General features: G+C 22.0%; 1 protein-coding gene across 1 annotated transcript; it reads right to left on the bottom strand.

Moving 5' to 3' along the window:
- Positions 1–4,349: 4,349 nt before the first annotated feature.
- Positions 4,350–17,549, bottom strand: LOC100576458 (urea transporter 2). Its single transcript, XM_006558330.3, has 10 exons — positions 17,511–17,549; positions 17,165–17,287; positions 16,836–16,955; positions 16,355–16,506; positions 15,537–15,681; positions 7,680–7,763; positions 6,800–6,947; positions 6,121–6,305; positions 5,816–5,980; positions 4,350–4,412 (listed from the first exon to the last, which is right to left on the bottom strand). The coding sequence occupies exons 1-10, from the start codon at positions 17,547–17,549 to the stop codon at positions 4,350–4,352; spliced, it is 1,224 nt and encodes a 407-aa protein (XP_006558393.2).
- Positions 17,550–17,846: the final 297 nt, after the last annotated feature.

The raw sequence follows: 17,846 nt of genomic DNA, 5'->3' as shown, positions 1-17,846 counted from the left end.
TTTCTTATCTGAAAAAAAATATGGAAGACAATATTAAGTTCTTGATACACAATTGTACGATTCCTCATTTGCATTTGATTATTCAAATATCAGAATATTCCTAATAATATTATGCAGAATAATAAAATTAATTAATTCAAAAGAACAAAAAAGTCAGCATATATTTTAACAAAAAAATAAATATTCCTAATATACAAACATGAAAATATTCAATTTTTTTTAACAACATGTGTGTATTCTCAAGATATCTAAAAATTGTAATCAGAAAAATATTAAAAAATTACAAATTATTACGAATCATTAATTATTTTGAAAATTCAACACAAAAGTAGCAAATTTTATAAAATCTTTATATATATTTCTTATTGAAAGGAAAATAATTTTTATCACTCATGATATTTTACATTTTATATTATTCAAGTAGAAAAATTGATTGAATCAGTCTCCATCTATATATAATTTTCATTTTTAAATGCCAAATTCGAGATATTGTCGAGAATTAAAAATGGAGAGTTGTTCTAGACTTTTGCAAGTTAAACACGAAAACTTCATAGGATTCCTACCTGTTGCCTCATGCCGACGAATGCAGACTAATTAGAGGAAAAAAAATTTTTTTTTTCAGCATTTTTTTTTTTTAGCATTTAACTCATAATTTGACACTTAAAATCCTGGCAATGTATATAGAAGGAAATAGAAGGATTTTATTTTCTAAATAGAAAATTTTCTACTTCTATTTTTCTTAATATCACATTGATCATTAAATTTTTTTAAATTAATCCTCATTTTATGATTAATGTAAATTTTTTTTAAAACTTGATCTCACAACACGAAGATATAACGTTCTATTAGAGAACACATTTTGTTGAATCTATGTAAAACAACAATAAAATTATTGTTTTAATTTCTTTAAATCGTAATTATTTCGAAATTAAAAAAATATTCTTTGATGTTCTTCTTCTTTAGGAATAGATTTTAAAGAAGATTTTAATTTTTTATTTTAAAATTTCACTTTGCAGCGTATGCTCTTTATGAAATAATGGTAATTCTAAGAGGATGTTCAGACAGTTTTATCAAACAATACACAAGAATGTTTTTATGGTGAAATTAATTTTCAGAAACTTGTTTGAAACAACTCATGGTATAAATGATTAATACTAAATAAGAAATTAAAATTAATAACATTTCCAATCTCTACACCATTAAAAATTAAATTCATTACATTACATTTTATGTAAAAACTCTTTTTATTCAAGATAAATCTAGAAAAGATGGTATTTCAAAGGAGAAAATTTATATATTTATAATATAAAATCACTTTTTACATATACTGTTTTAAAATGTCTTTTGTGGACAGATATGGGAGTTGGACTGATCAATAAAAAGAAAAGAGTATGTTTTTTTAAATTATTATATAAAATTCAATCAAATATAAAAATATAATAAATCAATTGTGTACAATATTTTATTATAAAATCATATATAACAGAAAAAAATAATTAAAATAAAAATTCAAAATTTTATAATGAAAAATTTATATTTATCAAATATCATATTAAAAGGTAATGCAATATTTAAAAATAAAACAAATGAAGCTTTCAGAATAAAAAGTTGGTATAAAATATACATATATTGAATATATTATGAAATATTGTATAACAAAAGAAAACAATAAAAGTATATAAAATTTTATAATGAAAAATTTCAAATATTTATGTACATCAAATGTAAATTAAAAACAAGAAAGATATTTTCTTGGAGGAATATACGATAAACGTATATTAAAAGAGGAAATATATGATAAATGGAGGAAAGTTTGATGTCTATTTCACAAATTTTAACATAGCTAACAGATCAACAGCTCTCAATGCGCAATATCGTGCATACTTTTCCAATATTTTCCAACTTATTCCGTTCTTTGGAAAATCGATCTTGCGTGAATAAATAGATATCTTCACTTGCGTGATATATGTTAAAAGGAAAGGAACGTTCTGTAAATATTTAAATAGATTAATAATCTATTTAAAAATTTAACGATTAAATACATATTTTCACGATATTAACATCACTTTATTATTAATTCGTTATTAAAATTTGTTGAGAAATATTAAATAATCATAGAAATATTAAATATTTTACAATCGGATGAATTTAACAGTTTAATTAAATTGTTTAATTATTTATGAGAAAGAAGTGAACTTTAAAAGGGAAGAAAGTTAAATTTATTATCATAATTTAGATTATTTCATGTTAATTGTGTTCTAATTTTTAATTTTTTAACAATAATATAATATTTCTGATAATTAATTTTAAATCATGCTCAAAATATTAATCGTTGAAAAAATGCAATTTATGTACAATTTGTTTCACTTTTTAGATCTCATAATACTTTAATTATTGTGTCTTTTTTTTTTAAATACAAACTGTCTATTTATGTAAATTTGAGAATACATTTTCTATAAAAGTACAAAATAGAAAAAGATATCTACACATTAGAGATACAAGACAATTATATAATAAAGTATTGTTTATGAGAAGAAATGAAGAATAACATTCTTTTCGTTCTCAGGATTATTTGAATGGAAATTGAATGGAAAATGTTAAATCACCTCTGTGGACAGAATTAAATATCATATATCTATTGTTATTTTCTTTCTGAAATATCAGGACAATAAATAAAATATATCAATCCTTGTCATTCTGTTGTTAATTTTTACATGTGAAGTAAAAAATTATTTCGTATTATTAATATCATATTTCTGAAACATATATATATATAATTTCATATTAAAGTCAAATGAGCTATTTTTTTTATTATATATTGTAGATTATATAATTTTATAAATTAATTTGATAAATTAAATAGTATTGATATAATTATATATATAATATAAACTGATAAAAAAATTTTATTTTTAAATTTGATATTTAATTATTGAAGTTAGTAAAATGTTAAATCAAATAATTATTTAAGAATTAAATAATTTTTTATTGAAATTAATTTATTCCATATGGAATGAAATAAGTAATCTTACCACAATCTCTGTAAAGAGATTTATATTTTTGAAAAAAATATTTATTCAAGTATAGAATGTTAATTAACATTTGCAATAGCAAAAATCAAAATTACAGATATAAGATTTTTATGTAAGAAATACATAAAATATAAAATGCAGAAAATAAAATAAAATGATGAAAAATGCAAATGAAATTTTATTAATTTAAATATAATATCAAATACAAAAAATTGTATAAATATTACATAAATATATATAACTGGTATATAAAAGAAAATATTACCCTATCTCTTATTTATTGCTTCATTTATGTAGATTCAGTTTCTTGTCTCTCTTATTTCAAACTATATCATCAATATATCATTATCATATATTTTATAATTTTTATAAAATAAAATTTTTCATACAAGTATTTATAACTTTTATCGGTTGAAAATAAATTTATATTGACGCAGCAATGAAAAAAAAAAATTTGCCAAATTTATTTTATTTACTGCATAACATTTTTTTCTTTATTCATATTTCTACACAAATTGTTTTGTTTCACTTCTTTAATAATTTATTTTCTACAAAAGAATTGAAGAAAAAAATTCATTAACATTTTTATTTTTTCAGAATTAGAATTTTGAAAAAAAAACACGGTACAAAGTTCTGAGTATTCGGTATACAATAACCAGAGAATGTAATAAAAGAAGTAGTGCAGTGGTTGTTATTCAGAACAAATGAAAAACGTCAAATTTACGACGTCGAGACTATATCGTAAGCTAAAAAAAACAGCGAAGTAATTTTATTGATCGACTTGTGGATTCTGGAATACTGATCGTTAAATTGTTGTAAAATCCTATTTATATTTTTTATGAGGGAAGGGATATTTGGTCTTATGACGTGAAACGTGATATATTTCCAATTTGATTTTATGTTTCAAAATGTTGCAAATTAATTCAAACATGATTTGTAAAATAGCTTTAAAATTAATAAATTTGAAGAAGAAATTAATATGATATGTAATAATTAATCATATAACAATTTATATTTTACAATAGTATATGAGCAGAAAAAAGATATATATACTAAAATTATGTTAATAAATAAATTCATGTAATAAAGAAAATCTTTTTATTTTTCCATTACTTTAATTTTTTTTTTTTAGTTAATTTAAAAAAAATTAAAAAATTTTTAAAATAACTAGAAAAATATAAATTTTATATTGAAATTGTATGTTTTAAAAAAAGGATTTTATAAAAAAAATTATTTTATTCTACATTTTTCATATATATATACATCGTGTAAATATATACATATATGCAAATATTGCATTATTTTTTTATTTTATTATTAAACGTCAAGTGTGGACATATTTTTTTTATCTTTATAATTATCATTTTCTGGATCATCTACCTGTAAGAAAAAAAAAAAGAAGAATGATAAATTAAAATTTACAAAAAGAAGAACACATTCCTTATTCCTTTTTGATGAGAAATTCAAATAAAATAAATTCTATAGAATTATAAAGTATTTTCATAAGAAAATTATTTAAAAATATTAAATAGTATTTAATATTTATACTCGAATTTGATTTATTTTAATTTAAAGTTGAAAATGACTATATTCTATTTATATATTTTTTTTATTTTTTATTTCTCATTTTTTAAATATTGAAAATAGAATTTTTAATATCAATATATTCATAAAATATTTTTGATTCTAAAGCCTAAAACAAAAATTCTTTAAATAAAATGTCGATTTTATTTATTAAATTATAAACAATTTATCTCCATCTCATTTCATTTAATTAGTAAGTTTCAATTGTTCAATTAAAATCATTGTAATAAAGAAAATATTACTTGCAAAATCCTGTATTACTGGAAAAAGTAAAAAGAGTAGAATTATATTTATTTTTACATGTCATTCATCCATTTAAAAAATCTACTTTCTTCAAATTTGTATAATTTTCTTCATATGTATTATAATCTTTTATATTATTTTTATTATTCTTTCTCTTTTTCGAATAAAATAAAAATTGAATGTGTCACTGAATACTTTCACCGATATTCAACCTTTTGATACAATGAAACCACATCCACCATACATCATTCCTAGGTATCCTATAAAAGCAGGCTAACCTCGATTAGGATAGAAATCGATTTTCAAAGTTCCTATTACAATAAGTTTCTATCATAATATATATATCAAACTTCTTCAATTATACGATTAATTGCATCGTGATTAAAATTATACGCGAAATTGATATTCTATATTTGCAAATATAGTTTTAATGTTATAAATTATCATTGAAAATTGATTGAAGATGTTTTAATATTGAATATTGAAAAATTAATGAAATGAAAATGAAAAAATAAATTTTTTCTTAAAAAATTTTTAGATATGAATTAAAGATTAATTTAATGCAAACAATTTAATTTTATAAATATTATTTATTATATGATTCATGTTAGAAAAGTTATATTAAATTTAGTTTAAAAATAAATAGTCTGTTCTTTTAGTTATAAAAATTCTAAAAATTTACATAATAAAAAGCAATTTATCTTTATAAAATTTAATAAGATAAGTATGGATTATGTTAAACAATTTCAGAACAATGAATTATTTATGTTATTGCAAATTGAAACTTGATATTAAAAATAATAATATTAAATACTCAGTTTTTATTATAAATCAATTTCAAATAAAACATATTCCTTAGTTAAGAGATTAGCTCAGAAATGAATTACTAATCTTAAAAAAAATATTGTTAAATAGTCATAATAAGAAAATAGAAAAGAAATAAAATGTATACATACTTGTGGAATGAGATGAAATTGGTTGGCAAGATAATCCTGACTTTGTTTCTGCGAAGATGGAACGGACGGTGATTGTGACGAAGTTTTGTTTCCTGAATTGTTTCTTAATTTCAGAAACAATGAAGTCACCAAAATAAATGGCAGTGATAATATTGGCAATTTCAACTGCACAAAAAATTATTTGGTTATTCATTATGGATATCAAAAACCAGTTACTTTAAAATATATATGTCAACAATGAATGTGAAAATATTGTTTTTAACAAATTTATCAAAAGTATAAAATAATAAATTAAATTTAATTACATTTTTAAAAAGGAACAATATAGAATATTGTACTATCATAGTGTAGACAATTGCTACAATCGTGGCTGCAACCATTTGTCCATTAAACGTATAGAAGAATCCACCTAATGATATTCCTGTCAATAAAGTGTTGAAACCCCAAAAGCCACTATATATTTCATCAATCGATGCTCCAAATATTAAAGCTAAAAAAAGAAAAAAGATATATATATATATATATATATGTATTAGGGGGAAAAAAATTCTTCTTTTATCATTCATTTTGTTATTTTAACAAATAAACAAAAGTTGAAAATCAGAATTTGATTTGAAAAGTTTTTATAAAATCATTGCAAAAAAACTTGAAAATTATTATTTTCATTGATCTTATTCATTTCTGATTATAGCTTAATTTTTGTTTAAAGCAAATAATATTTTTTACTAATTATAAAAATAATTTTATAAACATCATTATATATTCATTTTGTAATACAATAAAAATAAGGAATAAAAAGTCAAAAAATATGTTTAAAAAAAATAAAAATCTGAAATTTTAAAACTTTTGTACTGCAAATAATTTTTAGAGAAAGTATTATTTAAAAAAATAATCATATATTTTTTATTTTTTCGTTCTATCCTATGTATATAGGTTAAATATTATTTACGAATAAAGTAAAGATTTGTAAAAATAATATAATACCCGTCAATGAACCCATAAATGCCCCCAAGAAAGCAAAACTAGCTGCCTTTGGCGAAAAAAGTAGAATAGCCAAATAAACGACGCAACCTGTAATAGCATTTTCGACTGCTACTACTTGCGACGCTGACACTATAACGCCATGAAAAATCTGAAAAGTATATATATATATATATATAATATATGGATCAAATTAGCTAAAAAATTCATAAATATTTCACAGTTAATAAATATTAATAAGCCAGTATTAAGTATTCCAAATTAAATTTAGATTTAAACTGATTGATAACTGTACGTTTGGAAGATAAAAAACGCAAGATTTTAAAAAATATTTGTACAATGATTAAAAATGTAATACATAAAAAGAACATAGTAGATTAACTTTTTTAATATTGTCTAATATAATATAAATTTAAATTTAAATAATATAAATTTTAATTCCAAATTGTAAATCCCTCAAAATTATAAAAAAATAATTTTTAATGATCTTTCACAATTTCTTTTATGTACAATTATTTATTTTTATAGAAAATTTTGTAATGAAAATTTTCAAGATTTATCATTCCAATGTTATATAAAAATTTTATATTTGACAAATATAAAATGACAATTATTTTTTAATTATTTCTTTTCTTTTAAGAAACCAAAAATCTTCTACTGCAAACACTTCCAGTTACCAGTATTTTTAAACAAAGTGATATCGTCACAATTGAAACAAAAAAAGAAACCAAAAAAAAAAATGAAGAAAAAAGAACAATGCGAAGCGTCGCCAAAGATTTCAACGGGAAATATTCGAAAATCTGGAATACTTTCACGTATCGTATGTGTGTGTGTATGCGTTGCATGATTGAATTGTGAAAAGTGGAGCACATACAAACTTTACCATTCCCCAGTCAATGTGCACCCCTGTCGCATTTTCTCCGATGAAACTGACATTGCTTGTCGTCGCATCACTTGTTGCATTGTCCTAAAAACAATGAGAATGCACCGTATAAACAACTGATCGTTTGTGTGTGCGTGTGCGTGCGTGTTTGTGTGAATGCAATACACGTAGTAGGCCGTGTACGTACACGATTCACGATATCTTTGTCTCGAGTGCGCATAACAAACCATGCTGAAAACTAGGCTAGTTGGTCCATTGATATCCACGACCACGAGAGAAAATTCGATGTGAAGTTATTCTTTTATACGAAAATTTGGCAAAAATCTCATCTTGGATCTAATTTATTCGATCCATTCCCAGTGCCATTATAAAAATTACACGATTATTTCTTGGAATGGAAAAAAATTTACTTTTGCATGTTTTCAGATTTTTATAAGCAAAATTTTTCATTTCTGTAAAATAATTTCTTTTTTAATATTTTTAATATTTTTTTTTCTTTTCTCTTATATTATAAATTTATTTTTGTTTGTAAAATAAATATGTATGATGTTTATGATATTAAAAAATTCAAAAATTATTTTTGAATTTATAATAAGAAGAGTTATTTATTGAAAATAAAAATTAAATTATAGAAAATAAATTTATAAAGTAAATGAAAATACAAATTTTTAAGTAATTTTTAAGTAATATTTAAAAATTTGTTGATCAATTCAGATTTTAATCAAAGCAATTTTGATTTAGAATTTTCTTTATTTCTTTTTTTCAATTAATTTTTTATATGTATTTATATATTTTTTTTTAATATTTTATTAGAACTCTTATTTACTTAAATGATTGATTGAATTTATAATTTTTTAAAAGAGATTGATCTTTTTTAGAAATTGTAACATTTATAATAACATTTACAATATATTTTAAAAGGAAGAATCCATTAGAGTATGATCTGTATAGGAGTTAATGTGTAGGATGATATATGATAATTTTTATGCAGCATACATAAATTAACATTTATATAATGAAGTCATTTATCTTCTGGAAATGCAAGAGATTAATTTTGTGTGACTTATTCTTGAAATTATGATTCTTGTTGACAAAAAGTTTATAAGGTTAACTTCAAAACTGAAAAATATTTTTAATACCTTATTCTGCAATAAAAATTATTATATACATATATATATATCATAATCTATTTTTTACATATATTTAAAACCAATGAAAATATCACAAAAATTGCTAAAGTTAGCATTTGAAAAATATAATATTATACATATAAATATTATTTAATTGTAATTTTTAAAATTTAATTCCATTTTTAAAAAATTTATCGAGAGAAAAATCGAAAAATTCTCTCAATGATAATATTTTAAGAAGTATTACTGAAATAAATCCACTGCAATTAACAAAAGAAATAAAGTAAGAAATAAGATTAGCTCTAACACTAGGAAAAGTAAAGAAAATAAAGAAAATGGGTTTTAGATGAATTAAACAGAAGTTTAAACAATTAGGATTATTATCTTATTTCTTCAAACAAGCATTAGAGAATTAATGTTTAAAATTTGTTTACTTATAATGAAAAATAAAATTCTTGTACAATAATGGAAAATATTGAAGATGATGATGTCATAAAGATATCTGTGCATAATTAAATATAAAGAAGCTTATATGATTTATTGATATCTACTTTAATTATCTACATTGAAAGAGATATTTCTTCTTCTTCAATAAATATGCATATGTGACTATAAAAAAAATATTTTTAAATATTTTTACTTTAATGAAATGTTTCTTTTCATAATCATAGTTCATGTTTCATTTCTACAAATTTTTGTAGTTATAATAAAAATGATACTATAAAAAAGTACTATAAAATAAAATGGACTAATTAATTAATATATAAAAATCATATAGTATAATAAATATAGTAGTTTGATTAATTGATAACATAATCATATATTACTTGATATTGTCTTGTTATTAAATTAGTAAAAAATTAATTTATAATATCCATTATTTCATACATCAAATAAACTTCATTGTAATTTTATCATTTTTCTATTACTCATTTGATTCTATCTGTTTTCTTTTTTTTTTAATATTACATGTTTTTCAATTGATAAAATGTTTAAAATTTTCTATTATACTTTTGCAATATTCTTCTTCTGCTGAAAAAAATATTGTACAAGTAAAAACATACAAAATTTAAAAAAATTTTAAAATAACGATTTCTCAATCAATTATTATTCAAATTTTTATTTAAACTTATAATTTAAAAGAGATTTCAAGATTCAAATTTTTTATATTTTTGTGATTTTTTAAATTCTCGAAAATTTAAAGAATAATTTATATAAAAGAATGTTGTACGATATGATTTTTCTTTAACTTAAATAATTCATTATAATAATTTGGATGAAGAAGGAACAAAATACAAAAATTTAATTTAAATATAAACTGAATTTGAAAAACTTTTTCAAAAAATTATAAAATTTCAATATACCTAATCCTTTTGAAGAAAAAAAAGGAAAAGATAAATATTCTGAGTGTCGAAATTTCCATAATTCCAAAAATTAAATTTCATCCCTATTAAAATTCCTCTATAATAATAAAAGAAACAATTTCTCAATATCGTTTCAATTTAAAAACAGATCAACTAATCCAACAACGCTATTTCTCTCTGACAGAGAATAATTTTCTCTTTTTTTTTTCAGCTCACACAATTTAAAGCAAATCTGTTTGAAAGAGATTTAATTCTAAAATTTCGTTAAAATAATCAGAAGAAAGGAAAAAGAAACAAATCTACGATTTCAAATTCAAATTTAAAAATAGATCCGATCCATAAACACGATCCCCATCTCGTTCTGGAAACAAACAATGATGATAGGCAAGAAGTTTGTATTGATCGTGTGCGTGCACCACCGCGACAACCCAGAGTTGGAAAAGGCTTTTAAGCTCCGCAGCTTAAGTTGGATGATACACACGATACGACTAAACACGAAATTATCGTTTTCATCCGTCTTCTACTGGTCATGTGAGCTAATGTCACGAATGTTGCTTCCTGATATTTCGTGATGATGCGAGCGAGATAAAAGATGGCTGCGCTTACTCTGTGAAACGTTAATCAAAAATGTCATCAAATATTCAACAACGTTACAGTTACACCGAGAGATCCACGTAACGAATATTTCTAAAAATAACTAGGTAAACGTAAAAAAAAGAAAAGAAATAAAAAATGTGTTAAGAGGGAGAATTGAAGTAGATTCTACGGTGTTAGTTTTCTTCTTGTTATCATTATTTTTTTTTTTTTTTTTAGTATGTAAAAGTTGCAAAAACATTTTCAAATTCATTATTTTTGTTTTTCAATTGGATCAATCAAACGAAATTTCAATTTTATATAATTTTACTGTTACTTTCATTTTTTTCAGCTTCAAACATGTTTTAAAAATTTAGTTTTGAACGAATGTGTTGAATAATTATATAAATAAGTGATGTTATAGATAAAATATTTTATATGATAGAAAGAAAAATAATAAATGTATTCAATTGTGAAAGGAATTGAAAAAAGAAATATGAATAGATATATTCATTTACTATTAAAGCTATAATTCAATGTATAATTTAGAAATATTACAAATGATGAAAAATAAAGTATATTGTTAAGGTAATTAATAAATTAATTAATAAGCAATTGGAAAGCTAGATAAAATGAGACAGAGTTAGAAAAATAACGTTCTGTCTTCACTTTATTTCATTTAACTTTGTTTCTTATTTAATAAAAATCTATAATTTTGCTAAAAGCTTTTGCATTATACACATTTTTAATAATTACAAGATAAAGTAAATTTGGTTTGGTTCACTGATACTAATTTTGAACTCGATTCAAAAAGAAAGATTTTATTTTCTTGGTAAATCGTTATTCGAACAAATATTTGCAGCCATTTTGTTTCTAAATAATGATTTTCTTCCTTTTAAAATGATCATAATATATTTTTTATTACTTTTTGGCTACATTTCAAGTGTAAAGTACGTAAGTTTCCGAAGAATATTCTTTTACTGCTTCTTGGCTAAATTTCAGAATTAAGAATTTAAGAAATATTCTCTCGCTACTTTTATGTTTTATGTTTTATTATTTTTTTATTTATCAACATTCTGATAAACTATATTTAATAACATACATAAAAAAATTTATATAACGAATTATATTTTTGTATTATCAAATTAATTATATAATGAAATTTCATTCATTTAAATGTATTTATTGAAAACTTTAGCTTCCATACAAATCGATTTGTATTTCTATCAATCGAATCCCTTTGAACGAAAAAGGCAGCAAACTTGTATTGTATATATTCTATGAAATTCAATTCTATGTTCAATGTTCTATGATGAATTTAGACAAATGAAATTTTATTGTATTATTATTATTCAATTTGACACATGTATTTATACATATTTATTTTAGTTATCATATAAAAGAGATAGAAAAAAATGTATAAAATATACAAATATAGATAAAATATCAGAAAAAGAATATATATTACAATATTTAGTATGTTGAAACATGTATAAACTTTCATAATAACCTGGATATATTTCATAATAATCTGGATATATACATATACATTGCTTAAGAAATAGTTATGATTAAAGTAATCAAAATAATAATTTTAATTTAAGATATAAGATATAATTGAAATATATTTTTATAAAAGACAAAATTAATTTTTAATAATTACAAAAAAAAATTTGCTCAAGAATTTAATATTTTTAATGTTAATATTTCTACTAAATTTTTTTTATTCTAAATTTTTATAATGCTATCAGTATTACAATATATATTCTTTTACTAATACATAAAATCTATAATAAGTGAAATAAATGCCAATCGATATCGTTCACATTTATAAGAATAAATAAAACCAACTAATTTACAGAGAATGTTAATCATTCTAATCCCGGATTTTGACATATCTGGTTTCTCATAGATAGGAGTAAGTTTTAATTCGAAATAAAAATAACAAATAAAGAGAGCAAATAATTATTTCAAATAAAATGAGTATATAAAATAAGTTCATGAAACAAAGATATTTACAAATAAGTCCTGAAAATTGTTCTTTAGACAAGAAATTATTTTTAAATAGTTTAATTATTATTATTTATTAATTTTTAAATATTAAAATCATAAAAAATAATTAATTGAACTTAAAAATAATGAAAATAAATTGGATAAAATTAATTCTATCAATAATAAAAAATTTCAGATAATATAAAACTCTTCCAGATTATTATCTCCATATTAGAAAAGTTATGATTTCCATTGATTTTCAATTATAAAAAAAAAGAGAGAGAGAGAAGTAGATAAAGAAACTTTATAAAGAAGGTAAACAAGAATTGTACGTTCATCGTCTTAAAGTAAAATATTTTACCTAGCCTTTTTTCATTTTTATAAAAATTTCAAGTTCTATGCATCTTTTATCTCTTTATAATAAAGTTACAAAACTCATATACGAACTTTGCAAAGATTTAAGTTGTAAAGTAAGACAGTTTAATTTATTTTTTCCTAATAATGATACGCTACAAACTTGTTAAAACTTCTTTCAAATTATTAGATAACAAATTTTAACTAAAAGTGGCAACATAATACATTCGTGTAAATAATGTTACATTTTTAAAGATTACTATTATTATTACTATTATTACAAATTATTATTACTTATTATTACTTATTTAATAATTATTATTAATTATTTATTACTTTTTTTTAAAGATTACTATACAAAATTAACAATAATTAACATAATATACAACAAACAAGATTACTATACTATACAAAATTCACGATTGTATATTTACGTTTTAAATAAAAGAAATAATATTTGAATAGCAAATATTTGAAAATATGAACACTTTTATTAATGCTTTTAGTAAGTCAAAAAAAAAATCCATTTACTCATTAATACTATGTGAAGAAGTGCAAATATGAAATTTTTTCAACTTGTTCTAATTTTTTACATATTAAATATTCAAAAGTATCTGGAGAAATTTATGCTAGAATTCTAACTTGAATTTGAGAAATATTATATTAATCCAAAATTAATTTAACAGTGTCTCTATAGGATTTTAATTAAATTTTAATTAAATTAATCTATGCGGTATCTCAAACAAATATGTATCCACGTATAATATCACGCGTTCTTCAATAAATATGCAAAACGTATATGTATTATTAACAAATGAAACGTGAAACAAATGATAATGTTATTTGGCGTCATCTGCACATATAAAATAATTGATGTCATCTGTAGCAAATGTGGTAATCATTTATCATTGTAAATCCAGATTGTGCCTTTGTATAATGAAGCACATAAACTATAGATGTGGATCCAAAAAATTTGATTCTTAAATTCGCGAAATTTTATGTGATTTCGAAATTTTCAAAATTTTCAAAAGTATCCTGAAACTGATCAAAAGAGAAAGTACGAATTTTTGATTTCTGAAATTTTTCAAAAAAAAACTTTTCAAATTTATATATAAGCCAATAAGAACAAATTCTATTGATTTGTAAAAAAAAAAAAATATTAAATTTTTATCTTTCCTCCATGTTTGCTTATTGAATTGATGAAATCAATATCGACTAAAATAAATCTAGGCATTAAATCTAAACTAAATCTCAACAACAAACTTAATTATCAATTATTATCAATTATTATTTATCTCGATTTAACGAGTTAAAAAATATTAATAAATATCGAGATTCAAAATGTGTTATCTATATAATATGATATCTTTCGTAAGGCAAACGAGACGAAATAAAAAAGAAAAGAAAAAAAAAAAAAATAAATAATCCTCGTGTATTGATAAATAATTTCATATTCGTATTATGTACATATCATAAAATCTCTCAAATGCAAGAATAATATTGGATTTAACGAAATTAATCTTCAGATTATGTGAAATTGAGTTAAGCTTGTGTCCTTTACGGGCTTTAAATTCATTATCTCAAAACAACAACATATTTTAGAAATATACTTTTTTATCTTTATATATATATATATATATATATATACTTACATAATATAAGATAATATCAATATATTTTTCCATGATTAAAATATTTCAAGAGCAATATTAGATATTTCAATGGAATTAATCTCAAAGTCATGTGAACTGTGTCCCTTACGAATACATATACGAATAGAAAAAATTTATATAACTCTATTGAAAAACATTTAAATGATTCGTTATTAAAGAGCAAGCTTAGTTTTAAAAAATAATTGCTTTTATCACGAGCGTAATAAAGATAATCCGAAAGAATTTATTTCTTTCCACGAAATTAATCTTAAAATCGATAAACATCAGTGTAAATATATAATAGAAAAGAGAAAATAATATGATTTCGAATTTAGAATTTATATTAGGCTAACCTTGGATTTTCAAAATGTCCGTTATCGTTATGCGTTGTGCACATAATGATGCAGATAAATCTTATCTTAATAACTCTCTTTTACTACATTGCAAATTGTTGAAAACCGTGTGGACACATTGTATATCGTGCATCCACGATAAATAATAATTTTATCACTTCTTGTATGCATGTATGAATTTGCAGTAAATAACGTTCATGGTTGGTTCATCTATCTGGTTAATTCATGTTGCGTACAATACGCAATACTAATACGCACACCGAGGTACGTTCCACGCTTAAACGATAGGCGTGCGATTAATTATCGACAGGAAATGTAATTAATATTGTGAAAGAATGGAAATTCTTCAGAGATTAATAAAAATTGCATGATGATTAAGCACGTGCTTAAAGAATTGATACAATGGGAAAGCTGAATGCTCAAAAACAAATTCTATTACCATTCTCATAAGTTGCAGTTTCTCCGCCGTATCAAGCCCATTGTGTTTGGCATAAAGGACCAGCAGCAGTGCAAATTCAGCTAGGTTAAACGGCCATGCCATAGCTGGTATTTTATTGTCTCTCATGGATCGGGTCATGTAAACACTGTGAACATTGATCGTTAACTGTAATAAAATTAAGGAAACAAACTTCCATGATTATCTTAAGTGTCCATTTCTTATATATATCTTCTTCGATTTTTCTTGTAAAATATTAAATTTTATCCAATAATAGGAATAAATGTAATTTCAATATTTGATATTTAAGTTCAATAAAATTTAAAATTTTTTCTTCCAATTAAAAAGAAACTGAAATAGAGATTTAAAAGAATTTTTAATTTTTATTTTAACAAGGAGATATATATAATTTTTAATAATAATGTAAATTAAATTTTTATGTATCATGACAGATATTACTTTGAGCAAATTTGGAAATCTGAAAATCTGTACATGTATAATGACAAAGGTGTACATAAAAATGAAATATTCTTAATATAATAAATATAATAAAAACACAATGAAAAAATTTATATTTTTACTTAATAAAAGCAAATAAACTGTAGGAATTTAATTTTGTCATCACTTATTAATATTTATAATATTCAATATCACTTATAATAATTATTAATATTAATGTTATCAAGCAAATATATTATACATATTCATATACTTGCTCTTATATATTTGCTTATAGAATTTTAATTATAGATTTAATTATCGTGTATGATAAATTTTTGCCTATTAATGAAAATTTCTTATTATTTATTATTCACACTTGCCTGAATATCGTCCCCAGAAGTATCAATAATATACTTAAACTGTCAAATGGTCCATAGACTTTCGGTATCAAAGCATAGGATACAGCTCCCACTAATAGTGGATTGAACACGGTCAACCCATTTGCAATATGTTCCTGTGGATCTCGCAACAGCTGCGAATGAAATATCCTTTCCAGAATGTAAATGTGCAAATTCATATGACACGAATGGGAAAAAAACTCGGTAAAATGTACCACCATGCGATCGAATTAATTCTCGCAAAAAATTCCGCATTGCAGTCATTTTGCCTGACACTTGTGTGACACGGTGTATTGTTAATAGCAAAAAAAAAACGAATAATAAAAAATGAAAAATGATCGTATTCCTATGCCACATAATAACAATTATGCAATATAATCATCTTTAATTTATATTGTTATATTTCTCAATTAATATTTTTATTTTCAAGGGAAAATATGATATTTGATATAATTATACGCACCATGGATAGCAGAAGGCCTAAAAATCCGGTGATGGCTGCGAATAATAATGTACCTGGTGAAGTAGCTCCTAAAGAAATTATTATCAATAGACCACTAATTGGATTATTCGAAAACACGACCTGTAAATTTACGGCGATTAAATTTGTACGAATTTGAATCTTTTAACCGATTTGAATAGATATGTGAATGTTTTTTTAAATGATTTTTATATTTATATAAATTGAAAGATACAAATAATTATTTATTTATCGCGTTTACTTTTATTTCTAAATTTTCTTATAATTTTTTTTTTTTAAATAAATTTTAAATTTAAACTTAAATAACATACTTGACCAAAACCTCGTAGCAAAAAGTCAAATAAGCGTACCACGCTCCATAGATAACTTTCTTTTTCTGACAGATATTCTTGCAAAATGCTAAAGTTTCCAATAAAAACTGGCCACGAATAATCCTGTATTTACAATTATATATTTATAAACATACAATACAATGATACGATATAAAAAATAATTTAAGAATGCACAATAAAGAATAATTTGCAAAAAAAAATACATGATTAATAATTGTTTGGAATAATAAAAAAAAAAAAAAACGATAATTGATTCTTTATGAATTGCAAATAATGTACACATTATTTTTCTTCTCCCTCTTACATCTTTTAATTCAATACTCACGTGGCGAGGTGATTCTTTTAATTGTTCATTCACAGTCATCCTGTGATAGAATCGCGCTAAACACTACAAATTCATCTCAAAAGTAAATTCTTTTAACCACGCTATACAAATTCCCCCACCATATGTAAACTAAGGTAATGATAAAGAGCAATGTGTTACTGTGAGTTGTGTCTTGATGAAGCTAGTTGCAAAACGTTAAAATATTTCTTCTGAAAGTTGTGTGTGATAATCTGTTTTAAATTTCTAAAATTTACATCTTTACTTTATATCATTAGTGAAGATTAATTTGAAAAAATATTTTATTATTATTTAAAATGATATAATATGAAATAATAT

Source organism: Apis mellifera, linkage group LG12 (assembly GCF_003254395.2).
Source record: "Apis mellifera strain DH4 linkage group LG12, Amel_HAv3.1, whole genome shotgun sequence".
Taxonomy (NCBI): Eukaryota; Metazoa; Arthropoda; class Insecta; order Hymenoptera; family Apidae; genus Apis; species Apis mellifera.
The sequence above is the reverse complement of the archived record's forward strand: the minus strand, read 5'-3'. Positions and strand labels throughout refer to the sequence as shown.